At 52.5% G+C, this 21,542-nt stretch overlaps 1 protein-coding gene across 9 annotated transcripts in view; it reads right to left on the bottom strand.

Annotated features, from left to right (window-relative positions):
- Positions 1-21,283, bottom strand: part of LHPP (phospholysine phosphohistidine inorganic pyrophosphate phosphatase) — a 134,571-nt gene extending 113,288 nt beyond the window's left edge. For 8 of the 9 annotated variants that reach the window (XR_014825574.1, XR_014825575.1, XR_014825576.1 and 5 more), the window contains exons 1-2: positions 21,120-21,283; positions 3,866-4,053 (exon numbers count right to left, since the gene is read on the bottom strand). Coding sequence is in view for 2 of the 9 variants with exons in the window: in XM_021071963.2 (XP_020927622.1) it covers positions 3,866-4,053; positions 21,120-21,244 (313 nt within the window). In the remaining 7 variants the exon portion in view is untranslated. 9 annotated transcript variants of the gene reach the window in all.
- Positions 21,284-21,542: the final 259 nt, after the last annotated feature.

The raw sequence follows: 21,542 nt of genomic DNA, 5'->3' as shown, positions 1-21,542 counted from the left end.
CAATAAACCTGGCAAAGTCGTAGGATACAAAATTAATACACAGAAATCTATTGCATTTCTATATACTAACAACGAAAGATCAGAAGGAGAAATTAGGGAAGCAATCCCGTTTACCATCACGTCAAAAAGAGTAAAATACTCAGGAATAAATCTACCTAAAAAGACAAAAGACCTATACTCTGAAAACTATAAGATGCTGATGAAAGAAAGATGACACAAACAGATGGAAAGACATACCATGCTTCTGGATTGGAAGACTCAATATTATCAAAATGATTATACTACCCAAGGCAATCTACTGATTCAATGCAATCCCTATCAAATTACCAAGGACATTTTTCACAGAACTCCAACAAAATATTCTAAAGTTTGTTTGGAAGCACAAAAGACCCAGCATAGCCAAGCCATCCTGAGAAGGAAAAATGGAGCTGGAGGACTCAGGCTCCCTGACTTCAGACTATACTACAAAGCTCCAGTCATCAAAACCGTATGATACTGGCATAAAGACAGAAATATAGATCAGTGGAATGGATAGAAAGAATAGAATTAAACCCACACACCCACAGTCAACCACTCTATGACAAAGGAGCCAAGAATATACAATTGAGAAAAGACAGCCTGTACAATAAATGGTGCTGGGAAAACTGGACAGCCATGTGTAAAAGAATGAAATTAGAACACTTCCTAACACCATACACAAAAATAAACTCAAAATGGATTAAAGACCTAAATATAAGACCAGATACTATAAAACTCCTAAAGGAAAACGTATGCCAAACACTCTCCAACATAAACCACAGCAGCATCTTCTCAGATCCACCTCCTAGAGTAATGACGATAAAAACAAAAATTAACAAATGGGACTTAATTAAACTTAAAAGTTTCTGCACAGCAAAGGAAACCCTAAACAACATGAAAAGACAACCCACAGAATGGGAGAAAATCTTTGCAAATGAAGCAACTGACAAGGGAGCAATCTCCAAAATTTATAAACATCTTCTGCAGCTCCATACCAAAAAAACAAACAACTCATCAAAAAATGGGCAGAAGATCTTAACAGACAATTCTCCAAAGAAGACATACACATGGCCAAAACACACATGAAAAAATGTTCAACATCACTCACTATTAGAGAAATGCAAATCAAAACCACTATGAGGAGTTCCCATCATGGAGCAGTGGTTAACGAATCCGAGTAGGAACCATGAGGTTGCGGGTTCGGTCCCTGCCCTTGCTCAGTGGGTTAAGGATCCGGCGTTGCCGTGAGCTGTGGTGTAGGTTGCAGACGCAGCTTGGATCCCCCGTTGCTGTGGCTTTGGCGTAGGCCGGTGGCTACGGCTCCGATTAGACCCCTAGCCTGGGAACCTCCATATGCTGCAGGAGCAGCCCAAGAAATAGCAAAAAGACAAAAAAAAAAACAAAAACAAAAACAAAAACAAAAAACAACACTATGAGGTACCACCTTACACTGGCCAGAATGGCCATCATCAAAAAGTCTATAAACAGTAAGTGCTGGAGAGGGTGTGGAGAAAAGGGAACCCTAGTACACTGTTGGTGGGAATGTAAATTGGTGCAACCACTATGGAAAACAGTATGGAGATTCCTCAGAAAACTAAAAATAGAACTACCATTTGATCCAGCAATCCCACTCCTGGGCATCTATCCAGAGAAAACCATGACTCAAAAAGACACATGTACTCCGATGTTCATTGTAGCACTATATACAATGGCCAGGACATGGAAACAACCTAAATGTCCATCGACAGAAGAGTGGATAAAGAAGATGTGATCCATATACATAATGGAATATTACTCAGCCATTAAAAGGAACGAAATACCAGCATTTTTAGCAACATGGATGGACCTAGAAATTATGCTAGTGAAGTTACACAGACGGTGAGACACCAACATCATACGCTGTCACTTACATGTGGAATCTGAAAAAAGGACACAGTGAATTTCTTTGCAGAACAGATACTGACTCACAGACTTTGAAAAACTTGTGGTTTCCAAAGGAGACAGGTTGGGGGGTGGGGGGATGCACTGAGGGTTTGGGATGGAAATGCTACAAAATTTGGTTGTGATGATCATCGTACAACTATAAATGTAATAAAAATTCATTGAATAATAAAAAAACAATAAAATTTGGAAAAGATTCAAAGGCTGAAAATGGGTGGACCTACGGAAAACAGATACAGGACTCAGGTGAGGAAGGGCATGGGCCTTCCCCACAGCCTCTCCAGCTCCAACATCTGCTTCATGCTATTGCCTCCTCATCTCGGGTTGTTCAACCCGCTCGCCCTCCCTCTGCCCCTGGGAGGGGAAGATTTTTCTTAAGTCTTTCTGTCTCGTTGAGGACCTGTTCTAAAGACATTGGCAGAGATCCTAGATCACAGAGGAAACACTTTGAGAAACACGATTTCTAAAGACTGGGCATGTGGCCCTCGACTGGCACCAGAGCTGCGGCCTGGACGCCCAGCCCCCAGAGAGCACTCTCCCTCTCTAGGAGGCCCCTGACCCCGCAAAGAGGCAGGAAAACAGGCTTGCTTCTGCCAGAGGTTTGTAAATGCCAAGTGCAAAGGGAGAAAGGAAGGGGCTCAGTGCAATGACAAGAAAGTGTCCTGAATTCTGAAGCCGAGGCTTCTGCGTCTTCTTTCTAAATACTCTGAAGGCAAAAAAGAAAAAAAGAAAAAGGAATGTCTGTTGTGGCTCAGCAGGTTACTTACGAACCTGACTAGTATCCATGAGGATTCGGGTTGGATCCCCCGGTCTCACTCAGTGGGTTAGGGATCCAGCGTTGCTGTGAGCTGTGGTGTAGGTCACAGATACAACTCGGATCCTGCGTGGCTGTGGCTGTGGTGTAGGCCGGCAGCTGCAGCTCCAATTTGACCCCTAGCCTGGGAATTTCCATATACCGTGGGTTCGGCCCTGAAAAGCAAAAAAGAAAAAAAAGAAAGAAAGAAAAAGAAAAAATTCTGAAGGTATCTAATACTGTTCCTTCCTCTTCATTCCAGAAAAACTCCCTGCTAAGGGTCAAAGGGGCTCTTTTCTTGCATGCGAACTAGTACCAGGAAGTAAAGCCATGCCATCTGCCAGAGAGCAGGGCTAGTTTGCACAAATAAAGACAGTTCAGAAACCTACGGATTTCTTTCTTTCTTTCTTTCTTTCTTTTTTTTTTTTTTTTTTGTCTTTTTGCCATTTCTTGGGCCGCTCCTATGGCACATGGAGATTCCCAGGCTAGGGGTCAAATCAGAGCTGTAGCGGCCAGCCTACGCCAGAGCCACAGCAACACGGGATCCGAGCCGCGTCTACGACCTACACCACAGCTCACAGCCATGCTGGATCCTTAACCCACTGAGCAAGGCCACGGATCAAAGCCGAAACCTCATGGTTCCTAGTTGGATTCCTTAACCACTGAGCCACGATGAAACCTACGGATTTCAATCCAGCCTTCATCCTCCATCTCTCTCCCCTGCCCCCCTCCCTAAACCCCTGCAAACACACACACACACACACACACACACACACACACACACACACACACACACACACACACACACACACACCCACCCACCCAGACGCTGGAATCTGGCCCCCTTGACGACTCCCAGCCCCTTTGCTCCATCCTAAATCACAGGAAGCAAACTCAAGGTTTTCCTCCAAAGAGCCATGTGGAACCCGCCTCTAACCGCCCTCTGCGGGAGGCAAGGATGGACCAGGCCAGGTCCCCAGGAGCCCATAGGAGTCAGGTGTTAGCTCTGTGTCCTGCCCAGCGGTTTGGCCCAGATAAGAAGGACTCCCTCCCCAGCCCCCACCTGGAACGGGGGCACCTTCACCCCCAGGTGCCAGGGTCCAGCAGGCCTACCATCGTGGACAAGCAGGTGTGGCCGCAGGCCTCGCTCTTTCAGGATCAGGCAGGTGGCCGGGGCCGGGGCGGTCACCTCGCCCTCGGAGATGTCAAAGCCCAGCCGCCGAAGCAGCCGCACCAGGTCCCCCCGGGACTTCTGTGACTCGTTGGTGCAGAACCTCACCTTCAGCCGGGACCGCTTCAGCCTGGAAGTGGGGAGATGGGGATGGGGGCTGTCAGTGCGCGCAGCCTCCTAGTGGAGGAGGCAACCCACGCGGCCCAGAGCAGGGCAGGGCACAGGGCGCCGCGGGTCCCCGGGCTGGGCCTGGACTGACCCCACGGATTTCAGGCTGGGATTTCTCACCCTCGCTGAGCCTGGCACGGTCTGAGACTCCCCGAGCCTCCCACCCGACCTCTGCCCACGCCTCTCCTTCTACCTGGTCATAAGCCCACCCTCCACCAGGGTACACGTGCCACTTCTCCCTCCACCCGAGGCCCGCTCGACACCTTCCCACCTTGCCTGGCTGAAGGTCACCTCCCAGCCCGCAGGCCACCCCTGGGGACCTCCCACCACCACGAGCATCTCCACTTAGCATCTTGCTGAGCGGACCTGCCGTAACGCTGGACCCACATTTCCCCAAAGCACGAAGGGACCAAGCGGAGGGCGTCTTCCCTTCAGTCCCTGAAGAAAAGCTCGCCAGGCGGTGGTCAGGGACATGAGCCTGGGATGCCTGCAGGATGTCAGCGGCACTGACATCCTCCCTGCCTGAGGCCTAGAGAGGCCCCAGGGAGATAACTTTGACCCTTCTTCAGACGGCTGCCGAGCACCTACTGAGGGCCAGGCTGGGCGCCCGGAACTGCAGCAGCACCCACAGGCAGGCTCTCTGACCCCTGGAGCCCTCAGTCAGTGGGGACGTGGAGTTGAGGGGGAGACCTCCCAAGGGGAATTAATGATGGAGACGAGAGAGGTGCGGGGAGCGACCACTGGGCGAAGGGACCCGGCGGCCAGGGAGGACGGGAAGGTGCGGGAGGTCTCCGGGGATGCACCTGGACCACGGTGAGGGAGCGGTCATGTTTAGCATCTGCGGAGAGCACGTGGGGTCACGGCAGACACCAGGCTGCAATTCAGGAGGCCCAGGAAGCTCAAGGGAAAAGGCGTCCCCTTCTCCCCGCATCCTGTGGAACGCCGCCCCCATCGCATCGCTGTTTTCTTTCTAACACTAACGGTACCCCCAGTCATCTCCCTTACGTATCTGTTCCTCATCTCCCAGACCCGTGTGCTCCACGAGGTCAGGGAGGGGTCTGCCACACACCCCTGAGCTCCCCCAGTGCTTCCCACGCACAGGGCTTGGCACACGGCTCACCCCCATACGCGTTTGCTGAATGACTGAGTGATGGACAGTCAGCTGGTGAGAAGGACTGTTCCTTAGGGCCACACCTACTGCCTCCCCCCACCCCAAGGGCACCCCCAGCCTGCAGCCTCCTCACAAGCCCCAACAGAAACAGGTGGGATTCCAGGGTGAAAACACCCATTCCTACGTAACAATAAGCCTCCAGACACGCCAAGCATGGGCTCCGACAGAGGCGATTTGGGAAGATACTGGCAGATCACCCCACCACGGGGCAAAGGCGGCCGGAGATGCTGACAATGTCGTAATCAATAGCCCAGGGGATTCAGTCCCTTCTTAGTATTTGTCTTTCCTAATTGGAGGGTTATGAATTATCAATTATGTTGAGTGGTTAATTGCCCTTCATAAAGACAGCTTTTTGTATTTTTAAATTGGGTAGTTAATACTTTGTAACTAATAGCATCACCCCGTACGTCACGGACAGATCTTCCTTGATTGGCGCCGGGGAGGTGGGATCGCACCCAAGTTAATGGAGCAGCTGAGAGAAGAAGGCAGGGGGTCCCGGGGGACTAATTATTGCTAATGGATTATGATGTGACCTTCTCAGAACAGTGAGCAATCGGTGTGACAGTGAGATGACAGTGTCTCACATCTGCTAGTCCAAACACAACTTCGACGCCCATAAAACATGAGGAAATAACAGACCCCACTTCAGGACACTTCAGCCACTGCTCTCTTTGGAAACACCAACGCAAGTTCGCCCCAAACACAGGCTTTAAAATCAAAGCACTCAGGAGTTCCCATCATGGCTCAGTGGAAACGAATCCGACTAGGAACCATGAGGTTGCAGGTTCGATCCAGGTTCGATCCCTGGCCTCACTCAGCAGGTTAAGGATCCAGCATTACCACGAGCTGTTGCTGCTGGTGTAGGCTGAAGATGCGGCTCGGGTCTGGCGTCCTGTGGCTTGGTGTAGGCCAGCAGCAACAGCTCCAATTCAACCCCTAGCCTGGGAATCTCCATATGCTGCAGGTGTGGCCCTAAAATGCAAAAAAATAAAATAAAATAAAGAAGGTGGCTACCCAGGACCCAGGAAGAGGACTCTCTCCAGAAACTGACCCCTCTGGCACGTTGATTCTGGATGGCCAGGCTTCAGAACTGAGAGGAGAGAAACCTCTGCTGCCAAGCCCCCAGGCCGTGGAATTCTGTGCTAAGACAGTCGAGGAACCAAGTCCTCGGCATGTCTCGGAGGGTCTGTGGCCAGATGTCAAATTCAGCCTCGGGAGGCCTGGAGCACCCCAACTCAATGTCAGGAAAGCCAGAGCCAGTGTGGCTTCAGGGCAGAGCCTGCAAAGGGCCTCCCAAAGGGAGCAAACCCAGGGATTTTGGCATTGGGCTGGGCCCAGCTCCAGGATGGGCCATGTCACCTCGTACCCCAACACCCAAGAACCCTGGGGACAGGGGTGTGGCTCCAGCAAGGTAGCCCCTCTGAGACCACGGCAAAGGTCTCAGTCCACTGCACCCCCAGAGGGTGGGGCTTCACCCCACTTCCCCAGGCCACACAGGATCTGTGAACTGACCTTTACCTCGTGCCGGAGGCCAGGACGAGCTCTGAGTGACAACGTCGCCCGGTGCAATTACCGTGCATCACATGAACTGGTCCCTTGCAAATCACCTCGGACCTCACACATCTGCTGGCTGTCGGCATCTGCCAGGGGCGCTCACCCGAAAATAATGGAAACCCTCTCATTATCGCTTGGTAGCAGGTAGAGCGCTAGGACGAACACTGGACATCCCGACTGACCTTGGCACAGCTCCCCAGCCCGCTGCCCTCTGGGCTTGCTGAGGAGGGGCTGGGCGGAGGCGGGGGGGGGGGGGGGGGGGGAGGTGAGAAGGCTCCCTCTCCCCCGGGCCTTGAGAGTCTGTCCCCTTCGGCGACCCAGAGGGCCCTCTCGTTTCTCTGAGCCTTGGCCTTCCCCCTCCCCGACAGCCAAATCCTGCTTCTCCTTCAAGCCTAGTTCACATGCCCCCTCCTCCAGGAAGCCCCCTGGACCGCCGTCTCTGCCCAGACAGAGCCCGTTCTCGTCCCACTTGGCTTTCACAGCCCTCGAAGCACAGCAACACTTCTGTGGGAAGCACCTAAGGGACCCACATTCGGGATCGGATGGGCCCCCCTGGTAACAGAACTAAGTCACTGGTCCCTGGAGGACCTTGGGAAGGAACCCCCACCCTGCCAGTCCCACCCGTGGGCAGCACTACTTCACCACTGCTCCAGCGTCTGCCTGTAATCCTTTCTGGTGCAAGGTTTCTAGAGGATTCCACAAGAGAAGACACAGTGGAGCTGGATAACAGCCACTGTCTGCTTTTGAGATCTTTGGCTGCTTCCCTTTTAGAAAGCCACAGAGGAGTTCCCACTGTGGCTCAGTGGGTTAAGAACCCAACTAATATCCATGAGGATGTGGGTTCGATCCCTGGCCCCGGTGACTGGGTTAAGGATCCGGCATTGCTGTGGCTGTGGCGTAGGCCTGGCGCCCGATTCAACCCCTAACCTGGGAACTTCCATATGCCGTGGGTGTGGCCATAAAAAGAAAAAAAAAAAAGGCGCAGAGATTAAAAATACACATTTGGAAAATTGAAACTTACAAAGTGTGTATTTGTCCAAAAAACCAATTTTTTAAATAGAAGGTCAAACAGGAGCCCATGAACAAACCAGGGACAGTTCAGCAGTTGAAACATAGTCTTTTTTTTGAAAAAGAAAAACAAAAGTTCCCACTGTGGCTCAGCAGAAACAAATCTGACTAGCATCCATGAGGACACAGGTTTGATTCCTGGTCTTGCTCAGTGGGTTAAGGATCCGGCATTGCCGTGAGCTGTAGTGTAGGCCGCAGATGCGGTTCAGATTCTGCATTGCTGTGGTTGTAGTATAGGCCGGCAGCTACAGCTCTGATTTGACCCCTAGCCCGGCAACCTCCATATGCTGCAGGTGCGGCCCTAAAAAGACAAAAAAGAAAGAAAGAAACCAGTTCTTGATGTACACTAGAGGCACCTGCATTGATTCTGGGGGGGGACCCAGTCCAGCTCCCCAAATGCCCTGATGATGGGCATCAGCTCAGAGTCGGGGGCTGCCTTGTGGCTGAAGCAGAAGAGAAGGGCTTCTGCCCCCAGGAGAATGAGGCCCGGCTCTCCGGGTCCTGCACCTGCACTTTGCACGTGCCCTTGGCTGGGCATCCACGGGCCAGACTCTTGCAGGTCTTGAGTCCTGGCCATGAAGTGGGGTAATAGAAACACCTGGCCCTCTGGCTCTCCAGGGTGGGGAGGGGACAGTGGACACACTGTGAGCCCTGCCAAGTGCTGGCATCACCAGCGGAGCAGGAACCCTGAGGGGCCCCTGTTGGTGGCTCTGGCTGGCCCGCTACACTGCCCCCTTCTTTCCACCGACCCACCAGAGGGGAGCTTCTGGCCGGGCTGATGGCCAGCTATGAGGTCCCCGGAGACCCTCCCCACTCTCCATCTGACACTCCCCTGGGCAGAGTGTGTCGTCAGAGTCCAGGCAAGAAACGGAGTCCAAAGTCTGGTCGGATAAAAGACAGAGAACAAGAGAGGCGGTGACGCGTGTAGTCGGGGCCTTGGCTGAATCTCTTAGTTCGGGCCACGCAGCCAGCAACCTCAGGGGGACAGCAGTGAGGTCAAAAAGACCAAACCAGGGCCCTTACGAAACACATGGCACGCCTTCCACGGCCCCGGTTGCCTCACCCACCGTGCAGAACGCTCTGCCTGAGCTCAGATCAAAGGGACACACTGGGCCCACAGCATTGCTGAGCTTTTTTTTTTTTTTCTTGTTAGGGCTGCACCGCGGCACATGGAAGCTCCCAGGCTAGGGGTCAAAACAGAGCTGCAGCTGCCGGTTTACACCACAGCTCATGGCAACACCAGATCGTTCACCCACAGAGCAAGGCCAGGGATCGAAGCAGCATCCTCCTGGATATGAGCCACGTTCGCTACCGCTGAGCCACAGCGGGAACTCCTGATTCACTCTTTATTAACAAGCACAACTCAGAATCAAGCAGGTTGGAATCTAGAAGCCAGAGGAGACCTTGGAGCCTTTCTAAGCTAGTGCCTCCTTTTTTTTTTTTTTTTTTTTTTTTGCCTTTTCTGGGGCCGCTCCCACGGCATATGGAGGTTCCCAGGCTAGGGGTCGAATCGGAGCTGTAGCCGCCAGCCTACACCACAGCCGCAGCAACGCAGGATCCGAGCCGCATCTGCGACCTACACCACAGCTCACGGCAACGCCGGATCCTTAACCCACTGAGTAAGGCCAGGGATCAGACCCGCAACTTCATGGTTCCTAGTCGGATTCATTAACCACAGCGCCACGACAAGAACTCCGTGAGTGTCTCCTTTCACAGAAGGGAGACTGAGACCCAGAGGGACACAGGGCACATTTCCAGGAGACATGGATTTGTCGGACCCCTCTCCAACCTCCAAGTGTGGTCACAGGCTGGTCCAGTGCTGGGCACTGCAGGGGACAGAGGCCAGGCATTCTCAGGGTGAGGCAGGAACCTGGCTCAGGAAGAAGACTCAGCCATGGCTCCTCTACCACCTCCTCCTGGCATGACCGGGCTTGCCAGCTCACCCTCTCCAACCTCAGTTTCCACATCTGTAAAATGGGGCACTGGCAGCAGCCACCTGATAGCGCTGTCCTGAAGCACCTGGCCCATTGCAACTACTCAATAAACAACAGTGAAGGCGATGGTGGTGACAACAGCCACACCCTGGCAGGCCCCGTGCAGGGTGCTGGGGACATCTGGGCCCTCCAGGCAGGCAGTCAGACAGGAAGCCAGATGCGCAAGGAATCTGGGACAGCAGGAGGAGCCAGCAGGTGAGGGAGGCCTGTGGATGGAGCCCAGAGAGCTTCACCCAGGGGCACCTTTAGGAGGGCAAAGTTCAACCCAGCATAGGGAGCCTGGGGCAAAACGGGGCTGACTGCTCCCCTGGGACACCCAGGACGGAGGAAGGCCCAAAGGTGGTTACAACAGCTCCCCATGAGCGGCTGCTCCTCCCTGACCCCCATGTCCCCACAGGCCCACACTGAATCCTCGAGACAGTCTGAGAAACGGGTCACTATTCCCATCTATAGGTGAGGACCTGAGATTGGGAGGCGCCAAGGGACTGGTCCAGGGACAGAACTTGGACGCGAACCCTTTAACACTAGTCCCGTGAAAATAGAGACAAATGTGAAAATTACAGCTCCCTGGGCAGAGCCGAGTGATTCTGTTTTGAATATGCACCAAGTTCAACAACTGAAAGACTCTTCTTATTTGCAAAGTCTCTTCACCATTAGCTGACCCTTCAAGCAAAGAAATGTTCCCTCAGCTCCTAGATGTAAAACAAGCACAATATTGGTTTAAGAGAAAATACCTCCCACTTCATAGCACAGGGAACTGTATTCAACCTCTTGCAATAACTTATAACGAAAAATTATCTGAAAAAGAATATAAATACATATATGAATCACTTTGCTATATACCTGAAAGCAACACATTGTAAATTATACTTTTGCTTGTTTGTTTGTTTTAGGGCCACAAGTGTGGTATATGGAAATTCCCAGGCTAGGAGTCAAATCTGAGCGTAGCTGCTGGCCTACACCACAGCCATGGAAATGTGGGATCTGAGCCACGTCTGCGACCTACACCACAAGCTCACGGCAATGCCAGATCCTAAACCCACTGAGCAAGGCCAGGGATTGAACCCAAGTCCTCATGGATACTAGTTGGGTTCATTAAAGCTGAGCCACAAAGGGAGCTCCAAAATTAACTATACTTGATTTTTTTTTTTTTTTTTTGCTTTTTAGGGCCGCACCTGAGGCATGTGGAGGTTCCCAGGCTAGGGGCTGAATCAGAGCTATAGCTGCTGGCCACAGCCACAGCCACAGCAACTCTGGATCTGAGCCACATCTGCAACCTACACCACATCTCATGCCAACACTGGATCCTTAACCCACTGAATGAGGCCAGGAATCGAACCTGCATCCTCATGTTTACGAGTCAGATTTGTTTCTGCTAAGCCACAAGGGGAACTCCCTCAATTTTTTTTTAATGGTTAAGGAGTTCCCTGGGGGGCCTACTGGTTAAAGATTAGGCATTGTCACTGCTACAGCTCGGATTCGACTCCTGGCCCAGGAACTTCTGCATTGCTGCACACACAACCGAAAAAAAAAAAAAAAAAAAAGGAAAATAGCTCACTTAACTCTTATACCCCCTGATGCAGATCTCACTGAGGCTGAGCTCAGAAACCCAGAAACAGCCCTTGTCCCAGCCGTGGGGCTGTGGTGCAGCCTGACACGGCCACCAGGGTCCCTCAGGTTCCCTCCGCGCAAGTCAGAGTCACGATTGTGTTATTACTCCACCAGACGGCAGGTGTGTCTCCTTTGCCTCTCAGAACATGGTGTTTACAGGCACGATTCTGTAACTTCTTCCTGACCACATACTACACTCATGCCACAGAAACGAATGTCAACAGCAAGGAGAGCTACCTCATCCTTTTTTATAGCTGCAGAACATTCCGCAATCTGTAAACCATAATTTATTCCCTCATCTCCTCCTGAGAGACACACAGGTTGCTTCCAGCCACAAACATAAAATTACACACCCCTACACCACTGAGCTGTCCACTGCTCGAGACTTTAGTCCTATTATTCAAGACACATTTGCCATTTCCGCTAGCTGACCTCATCATTAATGTCATAGATTTGAACAGAGAAAATATACGCCATTCATATATTGCTTCTTTACCTGTTTTTAAAATTTGGAGGGTTCTACCCCAGATTTCATTTAGGGGATACATGCTCTAGGGATACATAAGTACAAAACCCCGGGCTCGGGATCCACAGGGAACTCCAGCTTCTGGTGAGCTGTAAACCAACAAAACGTATTCTTGGACCATCTGGGCTGCCCAAGGAGTGTGGGGGCCATGGAGGGTGTGATGGGGAGACTGTGGGGTTGGAGGAGAGCCAGGGAGGGGCCACTTCTTAAGATCGTCTGTGCTTTTGAGCAAACACAGAGGGAACGTGTGGAAGGAACCGCAGGGTCCCCTGGGGAACGACTGTGATGGGGCCGGTGATGAGGAATTGCACCTTTTTTTTTAGGCCACACTCGGGGCATCCGAAAATTCCCAGGCCACAGGGATCGAACTCTCACCACAGCAGCAACCCAAGCCACAACAGTTGACAACACCAGATCCTTAACCCACGGAGCCATGAGGAAACTCCAGGATTTGGACTTTTTTTTTTTTTTTTTTTTTGCTTTTTAGGGCCACACCTGTGGCATATGGGGGTTCCCAGGCTAGGGGTCGAATCGGAGCTGTTGCTGCCAAGCCTACACCACAGCCACAGCAACATCAGATCCAAGCCACATCTGCAACCTACACCACAGCTCACAGCAACGCCGGATCCTCAGCCCACTGAGCAAGGCCAGGGATAGAACCTACGTCTTCGTGGATGCTCGTGAGGTTCACTGCCGCTGAGCCACGATGGGAACTCCTGGACACTTTCCTTAGTGTGTTCACGCATAGTGGGACGGTTTACAAGAAGGAAGCCGCCTCTGACTTGTGCAGCTTAAACTGTAGATGGTATGAAATAAGACCTCAGCCTGGGAGAACATCCTGCTCTCACCGCGCCACCCCCACCTCCACCCCAACTCGGAAGACAGCCCGGCTCAGCCCCCAGAGCAAGGGGCAGCACAAGTGACAGGTCATTCTGGAAAAACACCTTGTCCAAGGTCCAGGCAGGGTCAGGAGTGCTCCCGTTGGCCTAAACGAACCCAAACAAGTTGGGGTATCCTTAAGCGCCCCCACCCCCACCGGGGCAGGTGCCGGGGCCACACGTGGGGGATGGGACGAGGCAACAGTGAGACCCCTGGCTCTCCCAGAATCCCAGTAGCTACTATTACGACTGCCACTCCTGGGCAGCCGAGACCCTGGGGCCTGATGCTGCAGGGCGGCCGAGCTTCAAGAAGGGGGTTCTGAGACCTGCTGGGAGGCGCCTGAGTCCTAACAGGGTCCCAGGGCGCACACTCCAGCGCACACTCGGGTCTCGGCTCTGTTAGTCCCGGGCGGGAATTGCTTTATGAGGCTGCCTGGGGCTGAGCCCGCTTCCTTCCGCTGGCCGCCAAAGGGCTGGGCTGCCGGCCGGCAGATGTGCTTTAGTGACCGAGACAGGATGCAGTAAATGCCCAGCAGCCTTTCACATGCAGATGCCGCCGGGCCGGCCCTGCAACCCCTGCTGTGCCCAGCCCTGCCTCTGAATGGCCCCCTCGGGAGCCCAACTGCCCAAGAATGGACTCCAATAAAGAGCCCTTTGCAGGGACCCAGGCCTGTTATAGATGTCCCATGACCACCCCGCCCACAAGTCCCAGAGCCGTGGGGGCCCCACCTGGCCAGCAGCTCCAGGAAGGAACCAGCGTGGGCTCAGAAGCTGGGACCTCCTGTTCTCCCATCTGGGATGCTCCTGGCCCAGATGACATGACAGAGCCCAGCTCCCCCATCGCCAGATCTGGGAGGCCGTGCTCCCCACTCAGGCCCCCCAGCTCTCTGCCGGCTCAGTCTCTCTCCATCTGACACCTGCCTGTCGCCTGCCTGTCACTCTCAGTTTCTCCTGACATCAGCCTTTCCGGGCGCTGTCTATGCTGATCTCCCCGTCCAGGACGGTCAGCTTCCTGGGGGCAGGAACTTCCATCTGTCCATTCACTGCCCCCTGTCCCAGTGCCTACAGCCGCGTTTTTCGCATGAAAAAAGCACTCGGGAACTATCTGTTGAGTGCGTGAGGGAATGAACAAATGAACGAGAAGCAGCGCGGTATTACGAGGAAAACAACCGAGTCAGACGGACCCGGCGCTCTCTGCTTCTGCGGCTCCCAGAATCGCTCTGAGCTGCAGTCTTTGGTCTGAAAGGGCGGGCTGTGAAGGGAGCTCATGCCAAACATCTACCTGGGACATAGCGGGCCTCCCTCCATCACAAGTGACTGCGACTATTGCGGTGGGTGCTGTCCTAAAAAGCAGCAGTGATATCCCCACGTGCTCTGTGTCCCCCCCAAAGGTGGGAACCTTTCAGAAAACCTGAGGCCACCACAGAAAGTCTAGGAAGAAGAGTGGTGAGTCGCCCCCTCCAGGGCTCGAAGAACAAAGGCTGCTGTTCGGGAACCCACGGTGCTGGGCACCTGCCTCGAGGCAAATGCTCCCCGACCCTGGGACCCCCATCACGCTGCCCTTCTGCGGGCTGCTCTCACCCCAGGAACTTCCTTTGAGAGGAGTTTCAACTTCAAAGCAACCCTCGCATATCAAGGCGGCCACAGAGTGCAGGGTGTGGCTGCAAAAACTACAAAAATCAGGGAAAGCCCAGCGTATTCACCTGGGCCAGCAGGGCCGCCCCGCCAAGATTCCTGGGAGAGCCCATTCTTGGCTCAGCCACCACAAGAGGGAAAGAGCTGTGTCCCCATGTCTGACGTCCCCACGGAAAGTCCAAAAGCTGGCATGTTTTACTGGGGGAAGTTGCCCACGTAGGTTCACTGCCAGGAAGACTGGACGCTGGGCTCCAGGGGCACCCACAGGCGGGTATGGGGGCTTTCTTGGGCCAGAGTGTGATCAGTTGGCCACTGGAGGCCAGACCTGGGTGGAGGGGCCTTATCTTTAAAGAGAGAAAAAGCAAAGGGAGGGCTAGAGGGTGCTGTGGTGGGTGGGTGGGCAGGGGGGCGGGGGTGGGCAGGCTCCATGGCTGCTGGGCTGCTAAGGGCTTGTCAGTAAAAACCCCACCTGCAAATGGAAGGGGGGGGGAGGGAGAGAAGGGGAGCAAAGATCCCCTGAGAAGGCCCTGGTGGAGCGGGAAGGGGTGTGGGGACATGGCCCTGGAGGTTTCAGAGGACCAGGCCCCTGGGCAGCACAGTGATAAATCCCTGAGATTATGAGCAAAACAATCTCACACGCTGTGGGGAAGGCACTTCTTTCTCCCCTCTCTCAGCTACAAAACTGGCTGGGATGCATTTCAGGACTGTTATTGTATCGCTGCTGGATTTAAACAGTGTAGCTGCTACAAGAGACACCCAGCTAGATAAATCAGCTGAGTTAAAGCAAATCAAAATAAAAACCTCCCTGGAGTTCCTGTCGTGGCTCAGTGGTTAACGAATCCAACTAGGAACCATGAGGTTGCGGGTTCGATCCCTGGCCTTGCTCAGGGGGTTAAGGATCTGATGTTGCCGGAGGTCGCAGACGCGGCTCGGATCCCGTGTTGCTGTGGCTCTGACGTAGGCCGGTGGCTACAGCTCCGATTGGACCCCCAGCCTGGGAACCTCCATATGCCGCCCGGCCCTAGAAAAAGGCAAAAAGACAAAAAATAAAAAATAAAAAAACCGAAAACCTCCCGGGATGTGTCAGAAGACACCAGTGCCAAATAGGCTCCTTAACGCCACACCCTTGAATCTGTGCAGGTGTTTGCTGGAGGATATGTCTGCCCTCCCCCACCCCCCACCTCACCCCAAACTGGGGACAATCACCCAAGAGAGGCTGTTAGAGAAAAGCCGTTGATCTTTTTCTTTCTGGTTTTTGGTTTGCTTGTTTGTTTTTAAGGGCCACACCGGCAGTGTACGGACATTCCCAGGCTAGGTGTCAAATCAGAGTTACAGGTGCCAGCCACAGCCATCAACGAGGGACCCGAGCTGCATCTGCTACCCACACCACAGCTCACAGCAATGCCGGATCCTTAACCCACTGAGCAGGGCCAGGGACGGAACCCGCATCCTCATGGATACTGGTTGGATTCTTCACCTGCCAAGCCACAACAGGTACTCTGCCCCTGACCTTTTTCAATGCCTGCTTCTCCCTCAAAGGACAGGTCTGGCACAATGGGTAGGGGTCAGGCAGCTCTGGTTCATGGTCCCTGGCCCATCCCAGCTGAGATACTGCCAAGCCTGAGCCACAGTGACCTCAGTTGATCCAAGGAGATAACAACCCCCACCCCCCACCGCTGTCAGAGGGACTAAATGGCACAGGCAGGGACCTCCAGCACAGAGGAAATGCTCTCTGAGAGCAGCTGGCCGGCGAGGGTGCACACCAGACCCAAGCCACTGACCACCCTACCTATGCCAAGGCCTCTGCTCAATCCATCCTGGCGCCTCAGCAGAATGTGGACGAGGAGGGACCGAGGCTCTGTCCACATCCTTGACCTGCTTTACTTCTTAGGTTTTTTAGAGGCAAAAATGATCCTGCTAAAATGCAAAGGACTGACAAACCCGCATGTTGGTGAGGACATGGAACCACGGGGATTCTTGCGTATATGCTTTGGGAAATGATTCTGCAGCATCTTCTAACGCTGAAAGTACACCTGTCTTACGACTGGCGACTCCACTCCTAGGTCTGTACCCAACAGAAACACATTCACGCATTCACCAAGACATGTTCTGGAATGTTTGTGGCCAGACTATTTAAAATAATTGAAAACAGGAAACTACACCCCTCTCAACCGAAGAATATATATGTATTTTACTTTAATAGAAAGTTGTTTTTAAGTGGCCTTGATTTTAAAAGAATTAGAAACACATATAACAAGAATTCCTACATGAACATGGGATATGGGGTCTACTGTGAGCCAGGCACTGAGCCAAGAACTTGACCTACGTCTCGAGCCGTCACGGCACCTGCCTGCACCACTCCCTGCCCCCTCTCCACCCCCTCAGGTGCTCCAGTCTGAAACTGGAGCCATTCTCTTGTGCATATCCCCCTTGATCCCCACAATATCCAATATACCAGCAGGTCCCAGCGGTCCTCCTTCCAGAACAGCTCTTTAATTACCTCCTCTTCACTTCCATTGCCACCCCCTGGTCCAGGCCCATCTCATCTCCTGGGACCACACAAGCGTCTCCCATTTCCTCTGAAGTCAGCCCACTCCCCATTTTGCAGCAAGAGAGATCTTCTTAAAATATTTTTGGGGGTGTGGTATTTTTTATCCAGCTTTACTGAGATGAAACGGACAAAATATCTGTAATATGCTATCCTGAATGGTAAATCCATCCATATGGTTCAGAAACTTTAAAAATGTTTACATACAGGAATTCCCATTGTGGCGCAGCAGAAATGAATCCGACTAGGAACCATGAGGTTTCGAGTTTGATCCCTGGTCTTGCTCAGTGGGTTAAGGATCCAACGTTGCTGTGAGCTGTAGTGTAGGTCGCAGACGCGGCTCAGATGCCGCCTTGCTGTGGCTGTGGTGTAGGCCGGCAGCAACAGCTTCGATTAGACCCCTAGCCTGAGAACCTCCATATGTCGGGGTGGGGCCCTAAAAAGGACAAAAGATCAAAAAAAAAAAAAAAAAAGTTTATATACAAAGTTACCAAAAAAGGAGTTCCCGTCGTGGCGCAGTGGTTAACGAATCCGACTAGGAACCATGAGGTTGCGGATTCGGTCCCTGCCCTTGCTCAGGGGGTTAACGATCCGGCGTTGCTGTGAGCTGTGGTGTAGGTTGCAGACGCGGCTCGGATCCTGTGTTGCTGTGGCTCTGGCGTAGACCAGTGGCTACAGCTCCGATTCGACCCCTAGCCTGGGAACCTCCATATGCCGCGGGAGCGGCCCAAAGAAATAGCAAAAAAAAAAAAAAAAAAAAGACAAAGTTACCAAAAAAGAATCTGGCTCCCACCCCTTCCCCCAACCGCCCAGTTCTTCACAAGGTGTGGCTCTTCCCTCCAGTTTCTTTATGCAAACCCACCAGCAGGAATACATGCTTGCATTTCTGCCTTTTCCACCCAAAAGACAGTACAATGCATACCCTGTCTTCACTGATGGTATGTCTACATGGTAGGCGTGCTCGTTCTTTTTTATGCAGCACAGAATTCCACTGTGTAGACCAATAGACCAATAGACCAATAGACCATAATACTCCCCCAGCAATGGATAGCTGAGCTGCTTCCAGTCTTGGGCTGTTTCACAAGGCTCTGCCATGAATGACCTCGCACTTAGGTCCCTTCTCATGTGTGAGGCAGGACAAGTTCCCAGAGGCGGAACTGCTGGGAGACTATATGCCAAAATGTATCTTCCACAAGCAGTATCAGACAAGATCTGTTTCCGCAAACCCTCATCAGAAGAACGCACTCCCAAAGTTTTGCATTTTTGCCAATGTTCTCAAATGGATGAGGCATCTCAGGATAGTTTTAATTTGCATTTCTCTTATATGCATAAAGCTGAGCATATCTTTTCTGTGCTGGTCCTTTGGTTTTCTATTTCTTTTTCTCTTCCTGTGAATTAATTGTTTTTATCCTTGCTGGATTTTTCTACGGGACTGTTGATTTGATACTGTCGTCAGTTTCTAGACCCTGAAGCATAGCTAAGAAGGTCTTCCATGCCAAGATTTCAAAGGGAATTTCTCCTGTCTTCTTTTGTTACTTATATCAAGTCACTTTTTACATTTAAATTCCCTTAAAACATAAATCAGATCATGGGAGTTCCCTGGTGGGTCTAGTGGATAGGATGTGGCACTTTCACCACTGTGGCCTGGATTCAATCCCTGGTCTGGGAACTGAGATCCCCTATCAAGTTGCTGCATGCCGTGGCCAATACGCTCACACACACACACACAAACATATGAGACTACAGGACTATCACAACCCCATCAAAAAATGGGCAGAAGATCTAAACAGACAATTCTCCAAAGAAGACATACAGATGGCCAAAAAACACATGAAAAGATGTTCAACATCACTCATTCTTAGAGAAATGCAAATCAAAACCACTCTGAGGTACCACCTTACACCAGCCAGAATGGCCATCATCCAAAAGTCTACAAACAATAAGTCTGGAGAGGGTGTGGAGAAAAAGGAACCCTAGTACACTGTTGGTGGGATTGTAAATTGGTGCAACCACTGTGGAAAGCAGTATGGAGATTCCTCAGAAAACCAAAAATAGAACTACCATTTGATCCAGCAATCCCACTCCTGGGCATCTATCCAGAGAAAACCATGACTCAAAAAGACACATGTACTCCAATGTTCATTGCAGCACTATTTGCAATAGCCAAGACATGGACACAACCTAAATATCCATCGACAGAGGAGTGGATCAAGGTGTGGTCCATATACACAATGGAATATTACTCAGCCATTAAAAGGAATGAAATACTGGCATTTTTAGCAACATGGATGGACCTAGAAATTATGCTAAGTGAAGTCAGTCAGACAATGAGACGCTAACATCCAATGCTTTCACTGACATGTGGAATCTGAAAAAAAGGACAGATTGAACTTTGCAGAACAGATGCTGACTCACAGACATGGAAAAACTTATGGTCTCCGGAGGAGAGACAGTTTTGGGGGTGGGGGGATGTGCTTGGGTTGTGGGATAGAAATCCTATAAAATTGGATTGTGATGACCATTATACAACTACAGATGTGATAAATTCATTTGAGTAATTAAAAAAAAAAGACTACAGGACTATACCGCCTAACTATCCTTCACTGATTTCCCAATACACTCAGGATGAAATCCAGACAGCCCTCCAGAACCCTCGCATCCCTGCCCCTCGAAGCCCTGTGAATGCAAACGTGGCGAGTTCTCTTCTGCCCCAGGCTCTGCAGCCATTGTTCCCTTCAGCTGGATGGCCCCTCATCTGCTCCAGCTCAGTCCAAGGCCTGCTCCTCAGAGCTGTCCCCAGACCGTCTCTCTAGCACAGGCCTTGTCACACACTTCACATCTCTTATGCCAACATGGTGACTTGATTTATGTATCCGTGTCCAGGTCTACTGTCCATCTCCCGCCTAGGTCGTAGTCCCAAGGCGGGGCCTTCTGCTCCCCTATCCTGGGCCTGCTTCATCCCCAAACACAGCCCAGCGCCCTCTGCTCCATTCCCATGGGTGCTACCTGCCCCATGCTCTTGTCTGCAACAGAGCTAGTCTTAAGCCCCGGGGTAAATGGAGATGAAGGCAGAGGCCAGGAAGCCACTTCAACTGGACTGCACCCCTAGGGCTCCCAGGAGTCTCCTGGGCTGGGGTGTTCTCGGCACTCTCCTGGAAGCCCTGTCTCCCTTTCCTGAGTTCCGGGCCTCCCAAACACCTCCTGCTCTGCTGTGCAGGGCAGCTGGCTCCCATACAGACAGATGGGGGTGAGGTGTGTGAAGAGGTCTGGGAGCTCACTTACCTGCCATCTACAGGTAGGTAAAGAGAGTCCCAGCCAGGTCAGTCCACCAAGCCTGGGTCCTCCAGCTAGTGACTCTAGGAGGCAAAGTCCTGTGCCAGTAACCCTTCCTGGCAGCCCTTCAGCATCACAGCAACACGGGCCAGCGATGCCAATGGCAATTACAAAGCCCAGGGTCCAGCGACGCCATGGGGGTCCTGGCAGTGTTCTCCGAGCACAAGAACTTGGTGGGTGAGACACCCTCCTACTGTCTAAGCAGACAATACTGTCCAACCCCATAATAATGCCAGCCACATATACAATTTAAAGTTTTCTGGTAACCACATTAACAAAAGTCAAAGGAAACAGCTGGAATTAATTTAATACAATTTACTCAACCGAATATATTCAGATTAATATCATTTCCACATGTAACCAATATAAAACCATATAACGAGCTCTTTACATTTTTCTGTCTTCGAAAGCCGGTGTGGATTGCGCACCGGATGTACAAGATGTGTATTTACAACACGGCTTAATTCAGACTAGCCATATTCCAAGCGCCCCGCAGCCAGGGGCGAGGGGCTGCCCTGCTGGGCAGTGGCCCTACCCTAAGCAGCAGAAGCAGGTGCCGCCCAGGGGCGCCGGGCGGGGCGGGGCCAGAGCAGCAGCCCCGCCCCCGCGCCCCCCTTCCCTCCCCTCCCTGGGCAGCGGCCCGCGTCGGCCGGCGGGACCCGGCCGAGCTCAGAGCTGCGCGCGCGAGGCGGCCAGCACGGCCCACTCACCTCGCCACCGCCTCCACGGAGCCCGCGATCGCCGCGCCGCCGCCCTCGCCGCCGTCGTACAGCACGCCCGAGATGTCGAGCAGCACCCCGCGCACGCCAGCCAGCCGCTCGCCCCACGCGGCCATGGCGCCCCGACCTGCACCTGAAGGGGGCCCCCCCACCCCGCGTCCCAACCGGTGCCTGGAAGCCGCGGCCGCGCTCGTCGCGCAGAGACTCCTGGGAAGTGTAGTTCGCAGGCGGGGCTGGCGGGGAGCGGCCGGGCACTGCCGCGGACCCTGGGTCCACTCGCCCGGGAAATGGGATCGTTTCCCCCTAGAGCTCCTTGCACGAAGGGCAGGCAAAGCAGAAAACACTCCCCTACGAGAGAGTCAACCTCCCTAAAAATCAGAAAAACGCAAATTGAGGCAATAGAAGTAAAAGGAG

Source organism: Sus scrofa, chromosome 14 (genome assembly GCF_054392235.1).
Source record: "Sus scrofa isolate SSC_HxYL_T2T_F1_AM1 chromosome 14, Sscrofa_HxYL_maternal_Yorkshire_Landrace_v2.0, whole genome shotgun sequence".
NCBI classification, from domain to species: Eukaryota; Metazoa; Chordata; class Mammalia; order Artiodactyla; family Suidae; genus Sus; species Sus scrofa.
Note: the sequence above shows the minus strand (reverse complement) of the source record. Positions and strands in the feature narration are given on the sequence as shown.